This window comes from Eriocheir sinensis, chromosome 64 (assembly GCF_024679095.1).
Source record: "Eriocheir sinensis breed Jianghai 21 chromosome 64, ASM2467909v1, whole genome shotgun sequence".
In the NCBI taxonomy this organism is placed as follows: Eukaryota; Metazoa; Arthropoda; class Malacostraca; order Decapoda; family Varunidae; genus Eriocheir; species Eriocheir sinensis.
In genome coordinates, this window is record NC_066572.1 from 7,730,685 (window position 1) to 7,757,419 (window position 26,735).

The window sequence follows — 26,735 nt, forward strand, 5'->3', positions numbered from 1 at the left end:
GCGACAGATACATACACAGAGGTAATACAGACATATTACACTTGCATGATAAGACAAATATGTACAACTTCATGATATAAAAAGGTCATAGTGATTAACGGATATTCAGATACAAACTACAAACGCAGCTGCTAATACAAAGGACATACACATTATCAATTTAAAGTCTACATAGATAAAAAAAAAAAGAGGTGCAAATATACGTACAATGAAAATACAAACTAAAACACTTCATAACATAAAAGTACATAAGGGTGATACAGTGCAGAGTGCAAACAAAATACAAATACGTGATTCACAAGGTCGTATAAAAGGTACAGTTACTAAATATGCAATACGGAGACAACCAGCGGCTAACGGTAGCAAGGGGCGGGGTCAGGGTCCAAACGCAGAGCAGGAACCATCCGTGGTTTCTCTCAGGGGCCTCCTGGTGGAGGCGCATCAGTTCAGCGAACTGGGCCCCGCCCTCGGCCGCCAGAGTCCAGACTATCCCAGACAGCCGTGGCCATCAGAGACAGCCGGACGTTGATGGCAACTTATGTCTTTGTTGAATCTGAATTTGTCTAACTTTAAGCCATTGCTACGCATCCTACCTGGCTCTTTTACTATCAAAATCTTATTGACATCCCCTTTATTAAAGCCCTTCATCCATTTATAGACTTCGATCAAGTCTCCTCGCAACCTTCGCCTTTCTAGGGAGTGTAGATTTAACTGCTACAGCCTGTCTTCAGTAGGCAAGTTTCTCACCCCTTGAATCATATTTGTCATCCTCATATATATATATATATATATATATATATATATATATATATATATATATATATATATATATATATATATATATATATATATATATATATATATATATATATATATATATATATATATATATATATATATATATATATATATATATATATATATATATATATATATATATATATATATATATATATATATATATATATATATATATATATATAAATATATATAATGGAGGCAAACATTCCACGGACTTTCTCTACTCCTCGATTTTTTACCCTTTCGAGCCCGGTCGCTTATTAAAATATATAGCCCTTTCATTTTGCCGTCGATTGATACCAAAAACATTTATGTACCCCAGAAATAAGGGAGTTATGGCGATTCGCACCAAAGCGGTTGATATTCCAAAATTTGCGGCTTAATGACAGGGCTGGGGCAAGTTTCCGGTCCATAGTGTAGAGTTCACTGGAAAAGTACATCCTCAGGTTGTCCCACGGAGCTGAAGTAAACTGCCAGAAACATCGCCTCTTCGGTGGGTCCAGAGGGTGTACAGGAGCGATAGGTCAGGATATATAAATAAGTTTGTGATCGGAGGAGCCCAACGGAGAGAACAGATTGACATAGTAAGCAGAAGGGTTAGAGGTAAGGAAGAAGTCTAGTTTGTTGGGCCTGTCTCCAAGACGGTAGGGAATACGTGTAGGGTGCTGAACCAACTGCTCTAGGTCGTTGAGGAGAGCAAGGTTGTAGGCTTGTTCACCAAGCTGGTCAGTGAAAGAGGATGAAAGCCAAAGATGGTGGTGAACATTGAAATCTCCTAGGATGGAGATTTTAGCGAAGGGAGAGTGAGTCAAGATGTGCTCCACTTCAGAGTTCAAGTAATCAAAGAATTGTACATAGTTAGTAGAGTTAGGGGAGATATAAATATTTAGTAATTGAATGACAATGAAGTCTTAGCCAGATGGTGGAAAATTCTGGTCAAGGTCGTGGGCACGAGAGCAAGTGATGTTGTTGGTCACCCCCCACCCCCCAGGCGGGGACGACGAGGCATTGCAATTAAGCGCCATTTTGAATTTTAAATTTTGGGAAAAGGTGTGTATGTTGTGTGAATGTAGTGCGGTGTGGAAAGAGAGAGGATCTGTCTTCAGAGAGCATGCTGGTGTTGATGAGACAATAGGGAAACGGAAAGTGAGGACATGGGAAGGGTCTTTGGGGGGCTTCAGCACCTTCCTCGCTTCCCATATATACCTCACCGGGAGTGGCTTTCGCCCGTTTCGGTAGGTGTCTTCCTACCTACTCCTACTAAAGCTACTACTACTGGTTCACTACTACTGGTAAAATTGCCTACTTCTAGTTTCTCACACCACTGATAAAAGTTGTTCTTGCATTCCTGATGACATCGTTGGATCGCAACAAAAAGACATCAGTGTCACGTAACTCAATAGAGAGTTTTGTTGCCACTCTTCGCACAGCATCCCCGTCAGCCTCTTCTTGCGAGCTTTGGAGGTGATGTAGATCTTGCTCTGAAGTGACTCTGAAAACCTCGGGTTTCCTTGATAGTGCTGGAGGGCTTTCTTGGCATGGCATACAGTCAAGTCATCTCTGGTGCTGGAACTTGACAGGCACTCTTTTGTTGGTACTTTCCCCACAGGTCTTCGACATGAAAAGCAGTTGCAGGTTTGCCAGCCTGGCGTCTCTCCCCCGTCGCCTCCTTCAGCAAAGATGGGACATCGAAGCGGTCTAATACAACACTGATGTTGCTGTGATCTCTGGCCTTGCTGTCCATTGTGGTTATGCAGTGGTCGGCCCATTGACTACATGGTAACATTCTTCCCCATTTCCTGTATTTTTTTACAACAAAGAAGACAGCTCAAGGGCACAAAAAAAGGAAACGATAATAAATAAAAAGCCCGCTACTCGCTGCTCCTAAAAGAATCAAAAGAGGTGGCCGAGAGAGAGGTCAATTTCGGGAGGAGAGGTGTCCTGATACCCTCCTCTTGAAAGAGTTCAAGTCGTAGGCAGGAGAAAATACAGATGAAGGAAGATTATTCCAGAGTTTACCAGCGTGAGGGATGAAAGAGTGAAGATGCTGGTTAACTCGTGCGTAAGGGATTTGGATAGTGTAGGGATGAGCATGAGTAAAAAGTCGCGTGCAGCGGGGCCGTGGGAGGGGTGGAGGCATTCAGTTAGCAAGTTCAGAAGAGCAGTCAGCGTGGAAATAACGATAGGAGATAGAAAGAGAGGCAACATGGCGGCAGAAATTAAGAGGCAGAAGACTATCAGTAAGAGGAAGAAAGCTGATGAGACGAAGAGCCTTAGACTCCACTCTGTCCAAGAGAGCTGTGTGAGTGGAGTTCGAGGAGTTATCAGGACACCTCTCAAGTCGACAGCCAGAAGGGGAGTCCTCCCTGGGGGAATTTGTGGTCCCCCCCCCTCCCCCCAGGCGGGGACTCCGAGGCATGGCTATGGTTTGCCATTTTAAATTTTGAATTTTGGGAAAAGGTGTGTATGTTGTGTGAATGTAGTGTGGTGTGGATAGTGAGAGGATCTGTCTTTACAGAGCATGCTGAACTACTCTCTGGTGTTGATGAGACAATAGGGAAACGGTTAGTGAGGACATGGGAAGGGTCTTTGGAGGGCTTCAGCACCCTCCTCGCTTCCCATATATACCTCACCGAGAGTGGCTTGCGCCCGTTCGGTAGGTGTCTTCCTACCTACTCCTGGCATTCCATCTTTGCTTACTCATAAACGTCACCATAGTCACCAGTTATGTTCTTGCTGGGCAGCTCCTCAGGAATGGTCATGAACTTGCTTTTCTCTGTGCTTGGTAGGTCACCAGTCACCGTAAAGAGCGCCGGTGGTTGGAGAAAAACTCGTGCTGGCCAATGGCTTATTGAGGTTGATTTCTGACCGTGATCGAGGAATTATCATCACGCGAACAAACAGTAACCTCCAATCCTTAAGTTCCACTCCTTAGCGAGTCAGGTTGTGCTTCACTGCTCGTATTGAGCTCTTCCACATCTTAGACTGAAATCAAAAGAAAACCCTTTGAATTGCCAGGGAAGCAAAGACCAATCCAAAGGGTTTCTTTCAACTTTAGAAGACCAAGGTTAGGGATAAGAGAGGACCGCTTAAGTCGGGAGACTCACTGTTAGATACAGATGAGGAAATGAGTGAGGCATTAAACAGATATTTCTTAACTGTATTCACCAAAGAAAGATTAGACGATATACCTCAGGGAGAACAGATCTACAGGGGAGAAGAGGTAGAAGAATTAACCGACATCAACGTAAGTAGGGAGGTCGTGATTAGACAGATAGACAGACTCAAAGTTACTAAAGCGCCAGGGCCAGATGAAATTTTTCCCAGGCCATTAAAAGAATGTAAATCTGAAATCAGTGGGCAGCTAACAGAAGCTTTTAGGAAGTCGCTAGACACAGGGGTGGTGCCTGTTTCGTGGAGGCAGGCACACGTTATTCCAATATTTAAGAAGGGAGACAAATCTTCTATGCAAAACTATAGGCCGATCAGTTTGACGTCAGTCATAGGTAAAATGCTTGAGTCAATAATAGCAGATAGTATTAGAGACCATATTGACAGACATAATTTAATTCACGACTCACAGCATGGGTTTATTAAAGGAAAGTCGTGCCTCACTAATCTTTTATCCTTTTGCAATAGAGTATACGAGGCAGCTGACAATCATGAGAGTTACGATGTAGTTTATCTTGATTTTAGTAAGGCCTTCGATAAGGTACCTCACCAGAGACTGTTAAATAAAGTCAGGGCTCATGGAATATGAGGGAAGGTTTATGATTGGATTAGGGCGTGGATTACCGACAGGAAACAGAGGGTTACCATTAACAGTAAAAAATCCGAATGGGGTAATGTTACCAGTGGGGTTCCTCAAGGTTCAGTTTAAGGCCCGCTTTTATTCATTAATTATCTATATCACTGACATAGACAATGGGATAACTAGTGACATGGGTAAATTTGCGGATGACACCAAAATAGGACGCACTATTAGGACAGGGGAGGATGCTTGAGCACTGCAGGAGGATCTCAACAAACTGTCAGCTTGGTCAGAGAAATGGCAGATGAATTTTAACATCACCAAGTGTAGCGTACTAAGTGCAGGAACACGCAACCCATTACACGGGCATAGTTTAGACTCCACAGCGATAGGCAGATCAGAATGTGAAAGAGATTTGGGAGTGTTAGTGAACTCTGACCTAACACTAAGGAAGCAATGTATTAGTGAGAGGAATAGGGCTAACAGGGTATTAGGCTTTATTAACAGGACGGTAACCAACAAAAGTGCAGAGGTCATCTTCAGACTCTATTTAGCGTTAGTTAGGCCACACTTAGATTATGCTGTCCAGTTTTGGTGCCCACACTACAGAATGGACATCAACTTGTTAGAATCAGTTCAGAGGAGGATGACCAAGATGATTCAGAGACTGAGGAACCTCCCATATCAAGATAGGCTGAAACATCTCAACTTACATTCGCTAGAAAGACGAAGAGTGCGGGGAGATCTGATAGAAGTATTCAAATGTGTCAAGGGTTACAACAAAGGCGATATAAGTAAAGTTCTGAGAATTAGCCAGCAGGATAGAACACGCAGTAATGGATTAAAATTAGAAAAAGTATAGATTTAGGAGGGAAATAGTCAGGCATTGGTTTAGTAATAGGGTGGTGGGGGAATGGAATAGACTCAGCAATCACATAGTGGGTGCAGGGACGATAGCTTGTTTTAAGAGTAGACTGGATAGCTACATGGACGAGGACGACAGGTGGCAGTGTAGTGCGGCGACTAAGTCGGTCGAGTGAGAGTCGAAGCAAAATTCAGAAAGGCCATCAAGGGATTCATTAGAGAAGATGACTCTGATGAGTGAGGTGTGGGTACAGTAAGGTAACAGGGTACTGGAGTGTACGCCCGTACCAAAGGTAAACGAGGATCAAGCCTCTACCTGTAACCCCTGAAACTACATCTCACCCATCGTGAGTAGTGGGGGGGATTCTGGAGCTGCCTTGTGTAGGCCACTCGGCCTCTTGCAGTCTCCCAATGTTCTTTTGTTCATCCCTGCAAGACACTGACTATTTTAATTAATTCGCTCTTCCACAGAAGCAACATGCTAATGCTGGCCAGTTTCATTTGGCTACAAACATCTTTTTGAATGTAGGGTGTCATCGCAACCTTTGTGATGACATTGGGCAGGCCTTCGTCATCATCATGTCATGAAATTCAAAGATGAGATGATCACATCAGTAAGCCGAAGGACATTCTCTTCTTGCCTTTTATAGAAGGCCATGGGCAGGTCATATTCTCATTTCGTGTAACCGTTGGTGAACCGACCATCTGATGTGCTCTCCAAGCCTATTTGGCTCCGAGGCTGTCGATAAAAAAAACTTTCCTAACACTGGCAGTCTGAGTAATCCCTACAAAGCCTCCAGGAACCTTTATAATGCGTTTTTGTGTGTGTGCTCGAGTGTATGCTTCAAGACAAGAAGGCTTCAGCCTAGGATTTTCACAATTTCATAGATTATTATGCAGTTGAAACCCTTTTGCATGGCCAACACACGTTTCTGACTTTGTCCAACCATTAATATCAATGACGCCAACAAAAATGGAGACGTAAAAATATTAACAAACGAAAATGACAGGCACCAGAAGTGGATACGTTCCCCCCCCACTACACACACACACACACACACACACACACACACACACACAATGTCCATTATGGGCCTGCCAGATCATTCCAGCATGGAAGCCTGTCCAACACACCAAGGAGTTTGTACAGGGAAATTTAATAAATTGAGATTCAGAAGGCCATAGGCAAAAACTGTTTCATCAGCATAGATAGCGGGTAAGGGAAACAAATTCAGCAGCTATGCAGCAGTGTTTGTAAGTGATACTGGAAGCTTTACACGGAAGGCAGGCAGATTTGTATATGGGGCGAGGGAGTTGCTGAATACCTCCTCCTCGGGGGCTGTCATGTGTTGGCTGATTGGCACCTTGTAAGGGTGCGCTGGGAGGATACGCCATAGCTGCGCGTGACGGCGGTGCTCATTTCCGTCACGCTGGCCCTCTGGCCCTTTGCACTTGCGGTGGGTGAGAACCCGTTTACTCGACACAGGGCCATGCAGTGTAACATCCGGTTTACCACAGTTTACCTTCGTCAGGTTTCCCCAGGTACCCATTTATCGGCCAGCCCGAGGGGAAGGATGAACAGCTGGGTGGGCTAAATGCCGTCTGTCTGGGCAGGGATTCGAACACAAATCCGCAGATTCGTAGTTACGGACGCTATCCACTGTACCGCGGAAGCCTCTTTTGGTCACCATATTTTCTCGTGTATAGGTGAGGGTTACAAACCAACAGAATCCGACTAAAACCCTGAAGCTAAGGCACATCCCTTCCTTACAGATACTGTCCCCTGAAGAAGCCCTCAGGCGGGTCATGAAGGGACGCTTTTCCATGATCAACTATGAGAGCTATGTCACCCTTCACATCAACTCTAACTTCACGGATTCACGCGGCCGCTCGCCTTTCCAACTGAGCAGGAACAGCATCAGCATCATGGCTGCCTACGGGTGGGGGCTGAGGTAAGGTCTCTGTCTGCTGCTGAGGTACACCTGACTTGACACACACATGCGCCGCCCTCCACACATGCAGCAAAAGAGAGAGATGGACTAAATATTTAGAGGGAAAGGAGACAATATATGAGAAACAATTTGCCTTTTGGAATGGGAGGTCATGTCTTACGAACTCGTTGAGTTTTTATACAAGAGTGATAAATGCTGTACAGGAAAGAGCTGGATGGTTGGATTGCGCTGCCTTTTTCCATTTACCGGTACCGTTGATGAGGTACCGTTGATGAGGTACCGTTGATGTTTCAGGCTCCGCTCCACTGCTAGCGAGCACAACGCTGGGCCGTCAACAATTATGATGTTAGCCTCAATAATAATCCTCGATATGCATTTATTCACAACGTTGTAGTGAGTGACTCTTAATTGCGTTCATGGATAGCCTATTTTACAGTGTCACAAATATTCACTAATTCATTTTCCATTTATCTGATATTTTCTTTATAATACCACAATCTAATGTCCAACGATTATTTACAACTCACTGAACATTTAACACAATATATCTTCGAGTTTCAAACACCAATTAATAACCATGATCGGTTATGTTACAAATTCTCTCAATTACAGTCCGTAAAACTACACAACACTGCATGGTCATTCGCTGAGTGGTTGAGTTCAGGCTTTTTGTACCTCACACAACTTGTATATTTCTTCTCAGCGATGGAGCACTCCTTGGATTTATGATCACCAGCACATTTGAAACATTTTGGGGCTTCTCCATTGTTCTTGGCAGTGCAGTTGGCCTCAAGATGGCCGTATCTTTGACACTAATAACATATGATTGAATGGTATCTATCTCTCACAGTATACACTCCCCATTCTAGTTTTATCTTGTCATGATGCTCTCTAACAACTGAGTCACCTTTCAAAATATAGTGCATTTTGCCACCAGCAGCAGCTTATTGAAAATCTTCTCAATTTTCCCCTCAACTCCTGGAATCGACCGTAGGAACTGTTAGGGATAAGTTGTTGAAAGGCATGTTAGGTAACGAGGTGAGTACCTGTGAGAGGCTATAACTCCTCCCCTCCCTCGTTGGCTCCTTGCTTCACTGTTTCTCGTATGTTTCAAATGTTCGTTCAGCGCCCAGTAGAAGGTTTCATTTCAGTTGACTAAACAATCGGACCCCCGAACCTCCTATACCCCCTGCCTTGCCTCAGCAGTTTAAGGCAGTCTCTTCAGGAACCGCCGTAGCGAACACATCGCTGGTAACTTGCTTGTAAGCGAGCCTGTGGACTGAACTGACTCCGGGGCACGCTTAGTGCCTCGTGACTGTCCGACTGTATATCAGTCTGTGGCATTCAGTGCTTCTCGGCTTGTCCGATCAGCGCTTAGGCTCCGTTTAGTAGCGCTTAGGTAACGTGAATGTAACGTCGAGCCGGTATTGGACACTGAGACTTGTGTTTAAGTCTAAATACTAATTGCGAGTGTAGTATTTGCTTCGCTTGCTGTTTTGTGCTTTAGTGTTCGTTTTCACAGTGTCATGCGGGAGTACCGTGACTTATAACTTGGTGTGTGTGACTGCTGGGCACTGGAGTTACATTTAGGGTTTGTTTGTGTTGTGTCTTTTTGGTGGTGTTAACTTACGTTGCTGCATTGTAACTATTGTCGGGCTATAACTATTTCAACGTGTTTTGTTTTGCTAACACCGGTAGTCTGCTGCGGTGTAGGGTATTTCTTGTTGTATTGTTGCAGACGTATCAGCCCTGTTGTCTTAAGTTGTGGCATTGTTATTGGGTGCAATAGGCTTTAACGTTGTAAGTGGAGAGGGAACCCCCTTGCCTTCGGTACCGTCTCTCGTACCGAGACAGGCTCCTTTTGTTATTTTACTTTTGTTCCTTGGCGTGATTTATATCCGAGTGATTTAGTTATTTATATTAAAGTAATTGTCTATTTTAGCGTTTTCGCTTATTCCTTTGCGTGACTATACCTCTCGGGTATAGTATTGGGAGTCTCGGATTGGGAGGTTTTGGCCGCCTAACAATCGACAACTCTCGAGAGTCCTCGCACCACCTCTTCGTGGCGTGATTGGGGAGTCAGCGAACCACGAGACTAACCTGACGAGTGGTTAAAAACACCCTCGCCCTAACAGAACTCATTCTTGTTTAACAATGTCTCAATTATCTTATTCCTGGGCTCCTCCTTATGCACATTGCAGAGCATGATTTTTGGCCTTAATTTTCCCACACTTTTTGTGCTAACTTGCTCTACATTTTCTTGTTTCTGAGCTGCTTCATTCCTTATGTTCTCATCATCAAAGTTCTTAACAATGTTACCTCCATTCGTGAATCTTGAATCAGTAATCTGAATCCCTTGTATTTTTTTTTTTTTTTACAGAAAAAGAGAGTTCAATTGCGTCAAAAAAAAAAAAAAATACGTGTTGAAAGAAAAAAAAAACTCTACTTCCTGCTCCTGAATAGAGTACAGAGGAGTGGCCAAAAAGAGAGGTCAATTTCGGGAGGAGAGGTGTCCTGATACCTCCTCTTGAAAGAGGTGAGGGATGAAAGAGTGAAGATGTTGGTTAACTGTTGAATAAGGGGTTTGGAAAGTATATGGATGAGCTTGATTAGAAAGCCGTGTGAGGCGAGGCCGCGGGAGGGGGGAGGCATGCAGTTAGCAAGTTCAGAAGAGCAGTCAGCGTGAAAATAGCGACAGAAAATATAAAGAGAAGCAACAATGCGGCGGAATTTAAGAGGTAGAAGACTATCAGTAAGAGGAGGAAAGCTGATGAGACGAAGAGCCTTAGGCTCCATTCTGTCCAATAGAGCTGTGTGAGTGGAGCCCCCCCACACGTGAGATGCATACTCCATACGAGGGCGGACAAGGCCCCTGTATATGGATAGCAACTGAGCAGGGGAGAAGAACTGGCGGAGACGAGACAGAACGCCCAACCTCGAGGAAGCTGATTTAGTGAGAGAGGAGATGTGAAGTTTTCGGTTAAGATTTTGAGTTAAGGATAGACCGAGGACATTTAGTGTTGCAGAAGGTTACAGCTGAATGTTGTCGAAGAATAGGGGATAGGTGTTTGGAAGATTGTGTCGAGTTGATAGGTGGAGAAATTGAGTTTTTCAGGTTCACAAGGTTACTTCTACCCAATCGGAAATTATTGCAAGGTCTGAGGTTAAGCGTTCTGCAGCCTCCAGTCTGGAGTAGTGTACTTCCTGTTGTGATGGTCTTCTATTGAAAGAAGTTGAATAATGCAGAGTGGAATCGTCGGCGTATGAGTGGACAGGACAGTTTGTTATGGAAAGCAGATCATTGATGAATAACAGAAAGAAAGTGGGTGATAGGACAGAGCCCTGTGGAACGCCACTGTTGATAGGTTTAGAGGAAGAACAGTGACCGTCTACCACAGTAGAGATAGAACGACCGGAAAGGAAACTGGAGATGAAGGAACAGAGAGAGGGATAGAATCCGAAAGAGGGCAGTTTAGAAAGCATAGACTTGTGCCAGACTCTATCGAAGGCTTTCGATATGTCTAGCGCAACAGAGAAAGTTTCACCGAAACGGCTAAGAGAGGATGATCAAGAGTCAATTAAGAGAGCAAGAAGATCGCCAGTAGAGCGCCCCTTGCGGAACCCATACTGGCGATCAGATAGAAGGTTAGAAGTGGAAAGGTGCATTTGAATCTTCCGGTTAAGGATTGATTCAAAAGCTTTAGATAGACAGGAAAGTAAAGCTATAGGGCGGTAGTTTGAGGGATTGGAACGGTCACCCTTCTTAGGCACAGGCTGTACGAAGGCGTACTTCCAGCAGGAAGGAAAGGTAGATGTTGACAGGCAGAGACGAAAGAGTTTGACCAGGCAGGATGTCAGCACGTAAGCATAGTTTTTAAGGACAATAGGAGGCACTCCATCAGGTCCGTAAGCCTTCTGAGAGTTGAGGCCAGAGAGGTCATAGAAAACATCATTATGAAGAATCTTAACTGGCATAAAGAAGTCAGAGGGGGGATGAGTAGGAGAAATATGCCCAGAATCGTCCAGGGTGGAGTTCTTACAGAAAGTATGAGCAAAGAGTTCAGCCTTATTGATAGATGAGACGGCAGTACTCCCGTCAGGGTTAAGGAGAGGAGGGAAAGAGGAAGAAGTGAAATTTGAAGAGATAGTTTTGGCTAGGTGCCAGAAGTCACGGGAAGAATTTGAAAAAGCAAGGTTTTGACATTTTTTATTTATGAAAGAGCTTTTAGTAAGTTGAAGAATAGATTAGGCACGGTTCCGGGCAGAAATATAAAGATCATGGTTAGCAGGAATGCGAAGGCGCTGGTACCTTTTGTGAGCTGCCTCTCAATCTTTAATAGCACGAGGACCAGCATAATTAAACCAAGGCTTTTTATCATGAGGAGTAGAGAAAGAACAGGGAATGTATGCCTCCATTCCAGAGACACTCACCTCTGTGATGCGCTGGGCACACACAGGGGGTCTCTCTCCTGGAAGCAGTAATCATTCTACGGGAAATCGGAAAAGTACATCTTCAGGTCGTCCCACCGAGCTGAAGCAAAATGCCAGAAGCATCGCCTTTTCGGTGGGTCCAGAGGGTGTACAGAAGCGATAGGACAGGATACAGAAATAAGGTTGTGATCGGAGGAGCCCAACGGAGAGAACAGTTCGACAGAGTAAGCAGAAGGGTTAGAGGTAAGGAAGAGGTCTAGTATGCTGGGCCTGTCTCCAAGACGGTCGGGAATACGTGTAGGGTGCTGAACCAACTGCTCTAGATCGTTGAGGAGAGAAAAGTTGTAGGCTTGTTCACCAGGCTGGTCAGTGAAGGAGGATGAAAGCCAAAGCTGGTGGTGAACATTGAAATCTCTCAAGATGGAGATTTTAGCGAAGGGAGAGTGAGTCAAGATGTGCTCCACTTTAGAGTTCAAGTAGTCAAAGAATTTAGCATATTTAGTAGAGTTCGGTGCCTGGGAAACTTCATTTTTCATCTCTGTGGTCTTTTTATCTTGATCAGAGGCCTTGACAACAAAGAGATGCTTCTTCCTCCTCCTCCTTGCTACATCAGCCCAGCTGGCGCCAGCCGACTCTGTCTTGCCTGCGCAAAGCACATCTGCCGCCTCACCCAACTTCTCTTTCACACTGAGTGCCCGAGTTTCAACTTCATCTTTCACAACTAATATTTCCTTATATAATTCTTGCTTAAATTCATCCATTTTTTCCACAATATTGGCCGCTAAAGATGCCTTGTGTAAGCATGGCGAACACACCCAGTTTATTTTGGGTATATTATCCTGCATGACCCTTGTCAGAGGAGCACACTTCACATGACACCACTTAGGGCACAAGCATCATGCAATCCATAATTAATTAAACAAGAAATGAGTACAAAGATCGGAGATAAGAATGACTCCAGGATCGGCGGGCCTAACGTGTGAGGAATGATTATAGTAAATGAATCTACCGTCATCACAGGAGGAGGAATATAAACGAAACTTGATAATGTTATGTAGCTGATAAATAATTAGGAAGAGGCAGACGGAAGAAACCTTACTCTTCTGAGTAAAGGAGGACAGCAAAGCCTAATAGTACACAAGGACAGACAGAGGAAGTCTAGCAATGTCAAGAAATACAGCACTCCGCACCGAAGCATTGGCGCTTGTAATGGAAGAAGCGATTGACGCTTGGGATGAAAGGAGTGACTGTAGTGTAGTGCTCACAAATCACAAGGGAGGATGGACAAATGTAGGCTTGGCGGCAGGGCAATACATACAAGTATTGCTAAAGCCCTCAGCAGTGAAACTGGATAACTACAAAAACAAGGTAAATTCACGCTTTACTTAATTGGATAAAAACTCCATTGGGCTCCTACGACTACGACAACAAAATATCACCGTATTCTGTCGTATCGTTCCTGTATGACCTCTGGACCCACCGAGGAAGCGGTGGTTCTGGCATAATGATTCAGCTCGGTGAAATGGTCTGAAGATGAACTTTTCCAATTCCCTCTGGAATGATTACCGGTTCCAGGTCAGACTCCTCTGTGTCAGGTCAGAGACCCCTCTACGGCGATTGTCTCCTAGATGGAGACATTCCCCGTGCTTTCTCTGCTCCCCATGATGAACAGTCTTGGCTCAGTCACGTTTGTTCTCGTGCCATCAAAGACAGAAAGGCAGTAACATATTAGCCTTTAATCTCCTGACCATCATTCTCTTTATATTTCTGTCCGCAGTTCAGTCAGATGTTGTTTCCCACTCGCCAAAAACTCTTCATCAATAGAAAAGGTAAATTTTGCTAACTCGCATCTTCATGCTCACATGAGGTCTTACATCAGACTTGCTTTAAAGTCTCCACTTTGGACGATGCGCGGCCTGTTGCTCCCACACTCCCCCTCCTCCCTTCCTCACGTGGCTTTACTGTGCCTTTTTTATAGTTAGCAATAATGATATTTACTGTAATCTTTCCAGTTTAGATTTACAGCAGGCGTATTGCCTCCACTGAATTCATTCTATTCTAAAAAATAAAAACTTTCTTGCCGGCACCCCGAATGGTCAAACTCCTTTGCATATCTTTGAACATTCTACTTTCCTTCGTGCGTAATGAACGCCTGAATACATCCTGTACCTATGGAAGGTGGTCGTTCTTACCCTTTCAATTGCCATCCTATTTTTTTTGCTTTCCTGTTTTTGTGAAGCTTTTGAAGCGATCCTTTACAGCAAATTTCCCAAATGTCTACCACGCTCAGTCTTTCAGATCGTTGATACAGACTCTGCAAGAGGCGTCTTGTCTTTCTAATAATTGCTCTTTTTAACGAAATAAACTTTTCTCTCCTGTCTTTTGCTATTTATACTCTGCATTATCCCATATATTTTAAAATAAGATCTACACGGGAAGAATTGCAGAAGTAAAGGCTGGAAGCTACGGAACTCATAAACTTTGATCTTGTAATTAGTTCAGGCAGGGGCAGAAGAAACTGAAGTCCCCACTAGAGCTTAAGCACGAGTGACTGAAAGTTAAATTCTTGCTCAGTTTTTTTTAAGACGAAAAGAGCGGTTAGTAGGCCTGTAACTGTAGTCTGTTCCCTGAGCATCCCGATGAAACTCAACCCGCAAAGAGGGTCACGACGTCGGTATCATCTGCCTTGGAGCTTATTGGTTGACAAAAATCCGTGAAAACAAGGAAAATCGACAGGACTTCCTTATGGCAGCAATACTGCGGAAAATACTTGCGTTAAGCGATCATCTTATTTGTGTAGCTTCTTTGATAAAGCCAGAAATGCATTTTTTACAGTAAAAGATCAAAAACAAATAAACACAAAGAAGACCGGTAATCATTGCTCCTATAAAAGGAAGAAGAGTAAAGTGGCCAAAAGAGAGGTCATTTTCGGGTGGAGAGGTGTCTTGGTACTCCTCCCTTGAAAGAGGTCAAGTCATAGGAAAGAGGAACTATAGTCGAAGAAAGCCTGTTCCAGCGTTTACCAGTGAAAGAGATGAAAGAATGAAAATGCTGGTTAACTCTTGCGTAAGGGACTTGGACAGTATAGGGATGAGCTAGAGTAGGAAGTCGTGTGCAGCGGGGCTGTGGGAGGGGGGAGGACATACAATCAGCAATTTTAGAAGAGCAATCAGCATGAAAATATCAATATGAGACAAATAGATGCAACACTGCAATTCAACAAGCAGAAGGCTGTCAGTAAGAGGAGGGGAGGTGATGAGACGAAGAGCCTTCTACTGTCCAAAAGGGCTGTGCGTGTGGAGTCCCAAACATGAGATGCCTACTCTATACGAAGGCGGACAAGGCCCCTGTATATGGACAGCATCTGTGAGCGGGAGAAACACTGATGGAGACGATATATCACGCCAGACCTCGAAGAAGCTAATTTAGCAACAGAGGGGATATGAGACTTCAAATTTAGATTTTTATGAAAGGATAGACCAAGAATGTCTAGTGTAGAAGAAGGTGACAGCTGAGTGTTATCGAAGAATAGAGGATAGATGTTTGGAAGATTATATATGGTTGGGAAGTGGAGAAATCGAGTTTTTAAGGTAATGAAGGACATTAAGTTCCTTTTGCCCCAATCGGAAGCGATGGTTAGGTCAGAAGTTCTGCAGCCTCCAGCCTAGAGTCTCGCAATTCCTGTAGGGAAGGTCTTCTGTCAGAGGATATTGAGTAATTCAGAGTTTAATGAATAACAGAAGGAGAGTGGGAGTTAGACCAGCTCTTCGCGACAACACTGTTGATGTTTCGGGAAAAAAACTGGCCGTCTGTCACAACAGAGATAGATTGGCCGGAAAGTAAACTGGAGATAAAAGTACAAAGAGAGGAATACAATCTGTAGGAGAGGAAATTAGAGAGCAAAGATTTGTGTCAGACTGTCAAAAGCTTTCGAGATGGCTGAGGCAACAGCAAAAGTTTCACCGAAACGGCTAAGAGAGAATGACCAAATCCTGAGTCAGTTAAGAAGGCAAGAACATCACCAGTAGACCGCCCCATGCGGAACCCGTACTGACAATGAGAAAGTCAAAAGTGGATAAATATTTAAGAATTTTCCGGTTAATGATTGATTCAAAAGCTGTAGAAAGACAAGAACATAAAGCTATAGGACAGTAGTTTGAAGGATTAGAGCGGTCACCCTTCTTAGGCACAGGCTGTAGGTAGGGGTACTTCCAGCAGGAAGGAAAGGTTGATGTTATAAGGAAGAGACGAAAGAGTTTCACCAAGCAGGGTGTCGCACGGAAGCACAGTTTTTAAGGGCAATAGGAGGAGCTCCATCAAGTTCATAAGCTTCCAAAGTGTTGAGGCCAGAGAGGACATAATTTTTTTTTTTTTTTTTTTTTATTCTTAATAACAGGCACAGTGAAGTCAGTGGCGGGATGAGTGAGAGGAATATACCCTGATTGTTCAGAGTGGAGTTTTCGGAGAAAGTGAGCGAAGAGATCAACTTTAGAGACAGATGTGACGGGGGTGTTACCATCAGGACTAAGGAGAGGAGGGAGAGATGAAGCAAAATTGTTTAGAGGTGTTTCTGACTAGGTGCCAGAAGTCCCTGGAAGAATTAGAGATAGCCAGGTTGCAGCACTTTCTAGTTACGAAGGAGTTTTGGGAGAGTAGGAAAATAGAACTAGCGCGATTCTGGGCAGAAATAAAAAAAAGATCATGATTAGCAGGAGTACAAAGGCTCTATAGTATCTTTTGTAAGCCTCCTCTCTATCTACGTATAGCACGAGAACAAACGTGATTGAACCAAAGGTTTTTAGCATGAGGGGTAAAGAAGGTACGTGGAATGTGTGCCTCCATTCCAGAGACAATCACCTCAGTAATGCGCTGGGCTCACACAGAGGGGTCTCTATCCTGGAGGCAGTAATCATTCCACGGGAAATCGGAAAAGTAAATCCTCAGGTCGTCCCACCAAGCGGAAGCAAAATGCCAAAAAGCACCACCTGTTCGGTGTGTCCAGAGCGCTAGAGGATCGATAGGACAGAATACGGAAATAAGGTTTGGATCGGAGGAGTCCAAGGAAAAGTACTGTTTGATAGAATAAGCTGAATGATTAGAGGTTAGGAGGAGGTCTAGAATGTTGGGTGTATGTTCAAGGCGGTTGGGAATACGTGTAGGATGCTGACTGCTCTAGATTATTGAGGACAGTAAAGTTATAGGCTTGTTCACCAGGCTGGTCAGTGAAGGAGAGTTGGAAAGTTTCGTTTAGTCGGCGCAGCATCTGTGGTCATATGCCGGAGAGGGACAGAAGGAGATGGAATTATTGGAGAAGGGAACAGACCCCAGGAGACAGGACACAACCCCCGATTAATACCTGGTACCCATTCACTGCTGGGTGGACAGGGGCGTAGGGTATCGGAAAAGCCGCCCAAATTTTTCCACTCCGCCCGGGAATCGAACCCGGGCTCTCTCGGTTGTGAGCCGAGTGTGCTAACCACTGCACCACGGGTCAGTGAAAGAGGATGAAAGCCAAAGCTGGTGGTGAACATTGAAATCTCCCAAGATGGATATTTTCAGCGAAGGGAGAGAGGGTCAAGATGTGCTCCACTTTAGAGATCAAATATTCAAAGAATTTTACATAGTTGGTAGAGTTAGGTGAGAGATAAACAGCACAGATGTATTTAGTAATAGAATGACAATGAAGTCTTAGCCAGATGGTGGAAAATTCTGAAGAGTCCAGGTCGTGGGCACGAGAGCAAGTGATGTCGTTGCGCACGTAGGCGCAACATCCAGCTTTGGATTGAAATTTAGGATAGAGATAGTAGGAGGGAACAGAGTAGAGATTGCTGTCAGTAGCCTCAGAAACCTGTGTTTCGGTGAGGAAGAAAAGGTGAGGTTTAGTGGAGAGGAGAATGTGTGCCACATTTTTCTTCACAGGAAAAGAAGCAGCTCAAGAGCAACAGAAAAAAAAGTGTAGCAAAAAAAAAAAAGAAAAAAAAAGAGCCCGCTAAACGCTGCTTTTAGAAACAAGACAAAAGTAAATAGTGGCCAAAAGAGAGGTCATTTTCGGATGGAGAGGCGTCTTGATACTCTCCTCTTGAAAGAGGAGGAAAAACAGACGAAGGAAGGTTGTTCCAGAGATTACCAGTTTAAGGGATGAGAGTGAAGATGCTGGTTAACTTTTGCATAAAGGTTTTGGACAGTATAGGGATGAGCTAGAGTAGAAAGTCGTGTGCAACGGGGCCGCAAGAGGGGGGGAGGCATGCAGTTAGCAAGTTCAGAAGAGCAGTTAAAGTTAAAATATCGATAGAAGACAGAAAGAGAAGCAACATGGCGGCGGAATTTAAGAGGTAGAAGACTGTAGTATGAGGAGGGGACTTAATGAGACGAAGAGCCTTAGACTCCACTCTGCCCAACAGAGCTGTGTGAGTGGAGCCCCCCCCCCCCTACACACACACACATATGATGCATACTCCATACAAGGGCGGACAGCATCTGTGCGGGGGAGAAAAACTGGTAGAAACGATACAGAGCGCCCAACCTCGAGGAAGCTGATTTAGTGAGAGAGGAGATATGGAGTTTCCAGTTGAGATTTTGAGTTAAGGATAGACCGAGGATGTTTAGTGTAGGAGAAGGTGACAGCTGAGTGTTGTCGAAGAATAGGGAATAGGTGTTTGGAATGTTGTGTCGAGTTGTTAGGTGAAAAAGTGAAAAAAATAGAGTTTCTGAGGCGTTGAAGGACACCAGGCTCTTCTTGCCCCAATCGGAAATGATAGTAAGATTTGAGGTTAAGCGTTTTGCAGCCTCCAACCTGGAGTCGTAGAGTTCCTTTTGGGTTGGCCTTCTATCTAAAGAAGTTGAGTAATGCAGTGTAGACTCATCAGCGTATGAGTGGACAGGACAGTTCGTTTTGGAAAGAAGATCATCAATGAACAACAAAAAGAGAGTGGGAGATAGGACAGAGCCCTGTGGGACACCACTGTCGATTGGTTTAGGGGAAGAACAGTGACCGTCTACTAAAGCAGTGATAGATCAGTCACAGAGGAAACTGGAGATAAGGGTACAGATAGAAGGATAGAAACCGTAGGAGGGAAGTTTGAAAAGTAAAGAATTGTGTCATACCCTATCAAAGGCTTTTGATATGTTTAGTGCAACAGCAAAAGTTTCACCGATACAGTAAGGGAGGATGACCAAGAGTCAGTTTGGAAAGCAAGATCACCAGTATAATGCCCCTTGCGGAATCCATACTGGCGATCAGAAAGGTCAGAAGTGGATAGATGCTTAAGGATTGATTCAAAAGCTTTAAGGCGGTGATTGGGTGGTTAGCGTGACGGCGCCGCGTTCGGGAGATCCAAGAGAGACGCGGGTTCGAATCCTGGCTGCCATACAGCTGGGATTTTTCAGTCAGTCAGTCGGTGACTGACATCCGTAGTGTGGGGTGTTCCTCACAAAGCACACACGCGGCTCCACAACTGCCCCCTCATCGGTCTGCCGAGCCGCCAGTGTACTCGGCCGTCTGTGGTCCGTCTTTGCCCTATGAATGGTTTGAAGACCTCGCTGTCTGAGCTCGGTAGTCACACTGTCCTGTTTTTGTTTGCACAGTGGCTGGACAATTAGATCTTTCACTGAGCTGACCTGGCACCTGGTGGCCCTGCTAGAGCCTCTGCCAAAGCCAGGCGCTGCGGCGTGCTGGGGTCCAGCGAGGCTTAATTGAAATTTTCATGTACCAAAGTAGCAAGTTATCAGAGTTGTAATGGTCACTATCATGTTTACACTAAAAAATCTGAGTGCTGTACATTATTCATGTAGTTGTAATGAACACTGTTGGCAAAATAAGAGCATTCATCGATATATCCGACAACACTCCATCCCGTAGTTAATAGGATTGCATCAGTGCGGCCTCTTGTTAACTTTTTCCGTCATGCAAGAAAAGAGAAGTCAAACAAGTCTGGCATGGTGTCATGCTCTCAAAAAATTATAGCACTTTTGGAAGGAAATGTTGTAAATTTTGCCACTCAACATTCCTCCAGCTGGCACGCCGCTGCCTCAACACGATGCATTCCTCTGTCCCTCCAATCGGAGCGCGGGAGGTTGTTTACACTGCTGCTCAACATATCGTACGCTGCCGATAGCAAGTATCATACTTATTTAATATTTCCAATTTAATTCATAATACATACATTTTAGCATCATGTAATATTACATTCGCTGTATGGAACTTTAAAGGAACAATATAGAGCATGTAACGATTGTTTATGTGGGAAAAAATATTTAAATTTCCTATTTCTTGCATTTCCCCGTTTCTTAAAATACCACTAGTAAGTCAAGTGTTTCTAAACCGTAGCTATGAGAAAAATGTGATTTCACCTAAAAACTAGTAAGAAAAATTATTTGGACGTACGCCGCATGCATATTAATTTTGGTAGTTCAACCAGGGCCACCAGATGGCAGGTAGTGTTCAGTGAAGGACCCAATTGTCGTTAGTGGCAACTACGTCCAGGAAGGGCTCCGATGTGCCGCATAGGTGATGGAGGCAGCCTTCACGTCCTCCAGTGTGATTCCAAGGTGTCCGAAGTTGTCCCGCTGCTGTTTTTATTCATTTCCCTTGGCCCCGCTGCCCTTCTTGGTAGCGGTTGAGAGTCGCAAAGACGTGGTTTGGATGATCGGCCCGTATGGATTTTTTTATTGTGAAAGTTGCCGTAATTTTTTTTTCTTTTTACGTTTCGCCAATGGCGCCGGTAGACTTTCTAGGTGGACCTGGTCGTCGTCCCCAGTCCGTTATGACGCAGGCAAGTGTTTATAGTGACGTTATCTTGTTTGGCTCATGCTGCCGCCCGGAGCTCATCTTTAATCCTCTTTTTTGAGAAAATCTAGAGTCTGGGTTGTTAAGAGGTCTTCAGGATAGCATGTGGGTAGTCTTAGGCCACTAGGAGATGGCTGAAAAATTGCCAGCTTGTTTACCGCGGCAGGCGGGACGCGAACCTGCGTCTTCCTGAACCCCGCACCAGCACGCTGATCACTCAGCCACCGCCTCCCCTTGCCAGGGATGGCATGCGAGCCTCTGATCGCGAGTTGTCTGTCTTCGTCCATGCACCTCGTCCACCTAACATAGCCCTCAGTGGATCAATGTGCATAGATTTCAGGGCTTTGGCGTCGCTGGTGGAGACGGTGATGATCATTTGGCTCGCGTAATCTATTAGCCATTTACGCAGCCTTCGAACTCCCGCTAACTTTGATCTTTACATTTCAGCCCGGAATCGTTCCAAATCTATTCTCCGACTTACCAAAACTTCTTTCATTAATAGAAAATGTCAACACCTTGCTTCTTCTAATTCTTCCCGTGACTTCTGGCATCTAGCCAAAAATATCTCCTCCAATTTCACTTCTTCCTCATTCCCTCCTCTCCTTAACCATGACGGCAGCACTGCCGTCTCATCTGTCTCTAAAGCTGAACTCTTCGCTCGCACTTTCTGGAAGAACTCCACCCTGGACGATTCTGGGCATATTCCTCCTACTCATCCCCTCTCTGACTCCTTTATGCCTGTTATTAAGATTCTTCCAAATGATGTTTTCTGTGCCCTCTCTGGCCTCAACTCTCAGAAGGCTTATGGACCTGATGGAGTGCCTCCTATTGTCCTTAAAAACTGTGCTTCTGTGCTGACACCCTGCCTGGTCAAACTCTTTCGTCTCTGCCTATCAACATCTATCTTTCCTTCCTGCTGGAAGTATGCCTTTGTACAGCCTGTGCCTAAGAAGGGTGACCGTTCCAATCCCTCAAACTACCGCCCTATAGCTTTACTTTCCTGTCTATCTAAAGCTTTTGAATCAATCCTTAACCGGAAGATTCAAAAGCAACTTTCCACTTCTAACCTTCTATCTGATCGCCGGTATGGATTCCGCAAGGGGCGTTCTACTGGCGATCTTCTTGCACTCTTAACTGACTCTTGGTCATCCTCTCTTAGCCGTTTCGGTGAAACTTTCTCTGTTGCGCTAGACATATCGAAAGCCTTCGACAGAGTCTGGCGCCAGTCTTTGCTTTCTAAACTGCCCTCTTTCGAATTCTATCCCTCTCTCTGTTCCTTTATCTCCAGTTTCCTTTCCGGCCGTTCTATCTCTGCGGTGGTAGACGGTCACTGCTCTTCCCCTAAACCTATTAACAGTGGCTATCCACAGGGCTCTGTCCTATCACCCACTCTCTTCCTGTTATTCATCAATGATCTTCTTTCCATAACAAACTGTCCTGTCCACTCATGCGCCGACGACTCCACTCTGCACGACTCCAGACTGGTGGCTGCAGAACGCTTAACCTCAGACCTTACAATCATTTCCGATTGGGGCAGAAGGAACCTTGTGTCCTTCAATGCCTCAAAAACTCAATTTCTCCACCTATCAACTCGACACAATCTTCCAAACACCTATCCCCTATTCTTCGACAACGCTCAGCTGTCACCGTCTTCAACACTAAACATCCTCGGTCTATCCTTAACTCAAAATCTCAACTGGAAACTTCATATCTCCTCTCTCGCTAAATCAGCTTCCTCGAGGTTGGGCGTTCTGTATCGTCTCCGCCAGTTCTTCTCCCCCCGTGCAGTTGCTATCAATATACAGGGGCCTTGTCCGCCCTCGTATGGAGTATGCATCTCACGTGTGGGGAGGCTCCACTCACACAGCTCTTCTGGACAGAGTGGAGTCTAAGGCTCTTCGTCTCATCAGCTCTCCTCCTCCTACTGATAGTCTTCTACCTCTTAAATTCTGCCGCGATGTTGCCTCTCTTTCTATCTTCTATCGATATTTCCACGCTGACTGCTCTTCTGAACTTGTTAACTGCATGCCTCCCCCCCTCCCGCGGCCCCGCTGCACACGACTTTCTACTCATGCTCATCCCTATACTGTCCAAACCCCTTATGCAAGAGTTAACCAGCACCTTCACTCTTTCATCCCTCACGCTGGTAAACTCTGGAATAATCTTCCTTCCTCTGTATTTCCTCCTGCCTACGACTTGAACTCTTTCAAAAGGAGGGTATCAGGACACCTCTCCTCCCGAAATTGACCTTTCTTTCGGCCACCTCTTTTGATTCTTTTTTGGGAGCAGCGAGTAGCGGGCTTTTTTTATTATTGTTTTCTTTTTTTATGCCCTTTAGCTGTCTCCTTTGTTGTAAAAAAAAAAAGAAAAAAAAAGAAAAAAGAGGAGGAGAGCGCCCGACGCCTACATGCATATCCATGATGTCGCTCTGATTCGTCATCATTAGGTCACCTGCAGGTGTTGCACCTCAGCAATACTGTTGCCGTTACGGGGCATAATTACGCCGAGGTAACGGTGAGTGGCCACCCAGTCTAGGTCTTAACTCTGTAGTTTGAGTTTGTCCAAGGGAATGTGATGTGTCTTCCCCATAGCTTTTGCTTTTGACTGCGAGATCGTGAAGCCGATGTTCTACATTTTGATGCAAGGAGATCAAGGATTTCCTGCATGCTGACGGTGGGAGTCCCTTCCAGTGGTTTGGAAGATGTCTGTATATCCAAAGTGTTATGTTCCAGCTGGGCATTCCCGGGCGGAGTGGAAAAATTTGGGCGGCAGTGAATGGGTACCAGGTATTAATCGGGGACTGTGTCCCGTCTCCTAGGATCTGTTCCCTTCTCCTATAATTCCTTCCCCCTCTGTCCCTCTCCAGCATATGACCTCAGATGTTCCGCCAACTAAACGAAACCTTCCAACTTTCTCCAGCTGGGGAGGGAAGTGTCGCCAGAGCGTTCACAAGATCATTGGAGTGGCTGTGCCGTGTCAAAAACCTTCTTTTTTGTCGATGAAGGCCGCTGTTCTCGCCTGCGTGTAGGCTACATGACTAGCCAGGCAGTTCGCAGTGCTTCTGTGCTTGACGAAGCCATTCACCCCAGGGTAAAGTTTCCTTATTGTGTACAGAAGCAGATAAAAGGGGAACGCGTAGAAGCGTTTTGCAGAAGACAAAAGTGAGGCTCGTGGGCCTGAATTTGTCAGGCTCGTGCGGCTTCGGGATGGGGCTAAGGCCCCTTCCTCCTTTAAAACGCAAGCTTTCTCTTAGCTTAATACCCACCACTGACGGCAGGCTTCCTCGATGCGGATTCATCGAGGAGCTCTCCCGCACGGTCGGGCCCCCCAGCTTAACCGGACCGTGATATTCGCTAAGGTACAAATGCAACATTTCAGTGGCCGTTTGGTGTCGTTTTGTTAGATGGAAAGACAATCTAGTATATGCGTGTGATCTAGACATCTACGTAAATCTTCGTTAAACAGTGCCAAACTCAGTTTCGCTAACCATCAACTTTGCATAACCTTCCAAACATCCCTCTTCTGTTCCTCAATAAAACACAGCTGTCACCGTCCTTCACATTGAATATTTTCTGTTGAAATTTCAAAATGAAGTTTCATAACGCGCTTTATACAAAATTATCGTCATAAAGGTTACACGTAATGCAATGTCACCATTATTTCTGCTCAGTTTACAAACCTTTGGCAGAAAGGGCGCGCCATTCTACAATCGCTTCCGGCAGCTGACCGACCGCCTGCGGGACTCCGGGCTGCAGAAGCACTGGATGCAGCACGTGGTGGAGGGCTACAGCAGACGGAAAAGAGCAACAACGAACTTCACCTACGACAGTTCTAGAGAGTACTCCAAGGTTAGAGTTGGGGCTCGAAGCCGCTGTGTTCAGGGAGGCACACAGATCTTACACATGGTCATGAGAAGGCACAGTCGTGGACATAACTAATGGCACAGTTTTCAAAACAGTTCAGTCAGCTGGCGAGAACTGGTAATTGATACACACACACACACACACACACACACACACACACACACACACACACACACAAATTTAGAGTTGGGAATCGGTGATCTTTACTGTAGGTGTAAGTGCATTGATTATAATCATAAATTATAATCACATAAATGTCTGACTCTCCTCCGTCGCCTACAGGACAGCTCGGTGCGGGTGGTGCTGGGACTCTCACACTTGGATGCCGCCTTCTATCTGTTATTCCTTGGCAATGCATTGGCTTTGTTTACCTTCCTCGTGGAGATCATCACCGCATGTTGACAAATCATACATCACTCTATCTATTGTTCAAGGGGGCAGGATGGCTTAGCAGTCAGTGCAAAAGACTGATGTGGTGATTCCATAGTCCCGAGTTGAAGTCCTGCCGCTACCAGCTGATGTTCTCAATTCTCGCCAAGAGGCTGAAGATCGCCCACAGGCTGTCTAGGTGTTCATCAATCATCCCGACCTTCAGATCGGCGACAGCTGTCGGGGAAAGCACTGGGGAGCAGCATGTGCCAAGCAGGGATATATTATTGGGTCACCATTAATTAAAACAAATCTGCCTGTGACACTGGTAGTTTGCCTGGCCTCCGGTGCCCAGCAGGAAAGATAACTGATGTTTTGTTATTGCACGAAAATGAAAGAAAATAAATTGTTTCACTCTGTTCCATACATTTCTTTGTTTCTCTCCTTTTGAGGTCACCGGCCTGTTACTAGAGCTCTCTTGTAGCCTCCTCACATCAGCCTCCTTACACAACAGCTTGTACTTTTTTATTACAATATAGGAGACAGGACAAAACCAACAGAATATTATTAAGAAATGGCTGCAACATGCTGCCTCACTTCAAAAGTTAAAAGGAATATACTAGAAGAATTCGAGCAAAGATTTGTTCAAATGATGAGAAAATTTGCTTCACAGAAAGTCGTGTCAATCTCCGTGAGTATCTTTCAGAAACTATCCCAGCCTTGGCCACGGAAGAGTCTCCTGAGTCCCGCTTTAGTATTCTTTAACAGTTTGCTCTTTGTGGATAGAAAAGATAGTGTTGGTATGTATAATTTGTTGTAACTTAATGCTTTTCTAGAGAAGTTCCTAGAGTATCCCATATTCTTTGACATATGCGAGAAAGAAGAGTCCAAATGAGTGTACCTATAGACTGATTCCACCAGTTCTGTGTTAGGCATTTTCCCCAGTGAAGCGCGGAAAGATAGGTATCTAAGTTACTGGTGTTCTGACAACTATTTATCAAAGCGCATCTTATACGCCGCAGAACATGTGACCTCCACGTTTTTATATGCTGGCAGTAACTAGAGGCCCTTTAGAACTAAGGTGGAGAGATGCGACAGCCAGCCATGATGTGAGCCACGGAAACGCCGTTTGCGCCGCCAGACTTCACCAGGCGACAATTTTGTTACCAGACTTTGCCGGACAGGTTAACAATCTTCCTCTCCTTTAACTGTTTCGATATGCTGCACATCTTTTTACGTCCACTAACCAATTTGAAAATTTAAAAGGGTGACTCAAAAGGATCTGTACCGCAGAGCAATTATGTCACAAAATGACTTCCGGCAGAACCAGGATCATCTCCCTCCCTCTGTACGATCTCCACCTGTACCCAGAGGTCCAGAGGTCAAACCGGGACTGTGATTCGAGGTACACACGTTGTTATTCTGCTGGTCATGGAGGATTTGGGGACGCTCAAGTCAGGTTCGTCGGCTTCGTCACCCTGGGGAAACATATTTAACATGGCCGCCCCTTTCAAGATTTTTACATAATTTTCCTCTAGTTATCACACATCTACAATCCTTATCTCAAAGCTTGTGTCTTCAGGATCGAAATCTTGAAAAAAACGCTATGTTTTGGCCTATAGCCATTTAATATTTAATTATCCAATCCTTGGAAAGGCGGTGTCTGAGTGGTTAGCGTGCCGGCGCCGCGTCCAGAAGGACGCGGGTTCGAGTCGTGTCCAGCGCCATAGATGGGATTTTTCAGTCACCGCCGAGTGGCCCAAGACTGCCCACATGCCGTCCTGAAGACCACCTAGCAACCCGGACTCTAGATTCTCTCCCTAAAACCCTATTCACACATAGGCGATCTCAGGACGAAAGCGCCTCGATCCTGGTTCGTTCTGGTATCGTTAGAAATTGGTGCACTTTGGCCCGTCCCC

At 45.0% G+C, this 26,735-nt stretch overlaps 1 protein-coding gene across 1 annotated transcript; it reads left to right on the forward strand.

The window, feature by feature from the left end:
* The first annotated feature begins 7,135 nt into the window (after nucleotides 1–7,135).
* Nucleotides 7,136–25,235, forward strand: LOC126987362 (uncharacterized). The gene is made up of 3 exons (XM_050844352.1): nucleotides 7,136–7,368; nucleotides 24,273–24,432; nucleotides 24,730–25,235. Exons 1-3 carry the CDS (start codon nucleotides 7,223–7,225, stop codon nucleotides 24,847–24,849), a joined length of 426 nt encoding a protein of 141 aa, XP_050700309.1. The 5' UTR covers nucleotides 7,136–7,222; the 3' UTR covers nucleotides 24,850–25,235.
* The last annotated feature ends 1,500 nt before the right edge of the window (nucleotides 25,236–26,735 follow it).

Excerpts from the sequence above, each read along its gene's own strand:
- LOC126987362 (XM_050844352.1), top strand. The coding sequence starts at position 7,223 with ATGAAGGGACGCTTTTCCATGATCAACTATGAGAGCTATGTCACCCTT. Across the intron at positions 7,369-24,272 it reads GCCTACGGGTGGGGGCTGAG|AAAGGGCGCGCCATTCTACA; the intron begins GTAAGGTCTCTG and ends AACCTTTGGCAG. Across the intron at positions 24,433-24,729 it reads GTTCTAGAGAGTACTCCAAG|GACAGCTCGGTGCGGGTGGT; the intron begins GTTAGAGTTGGG and ends CGTCGCCTACAG.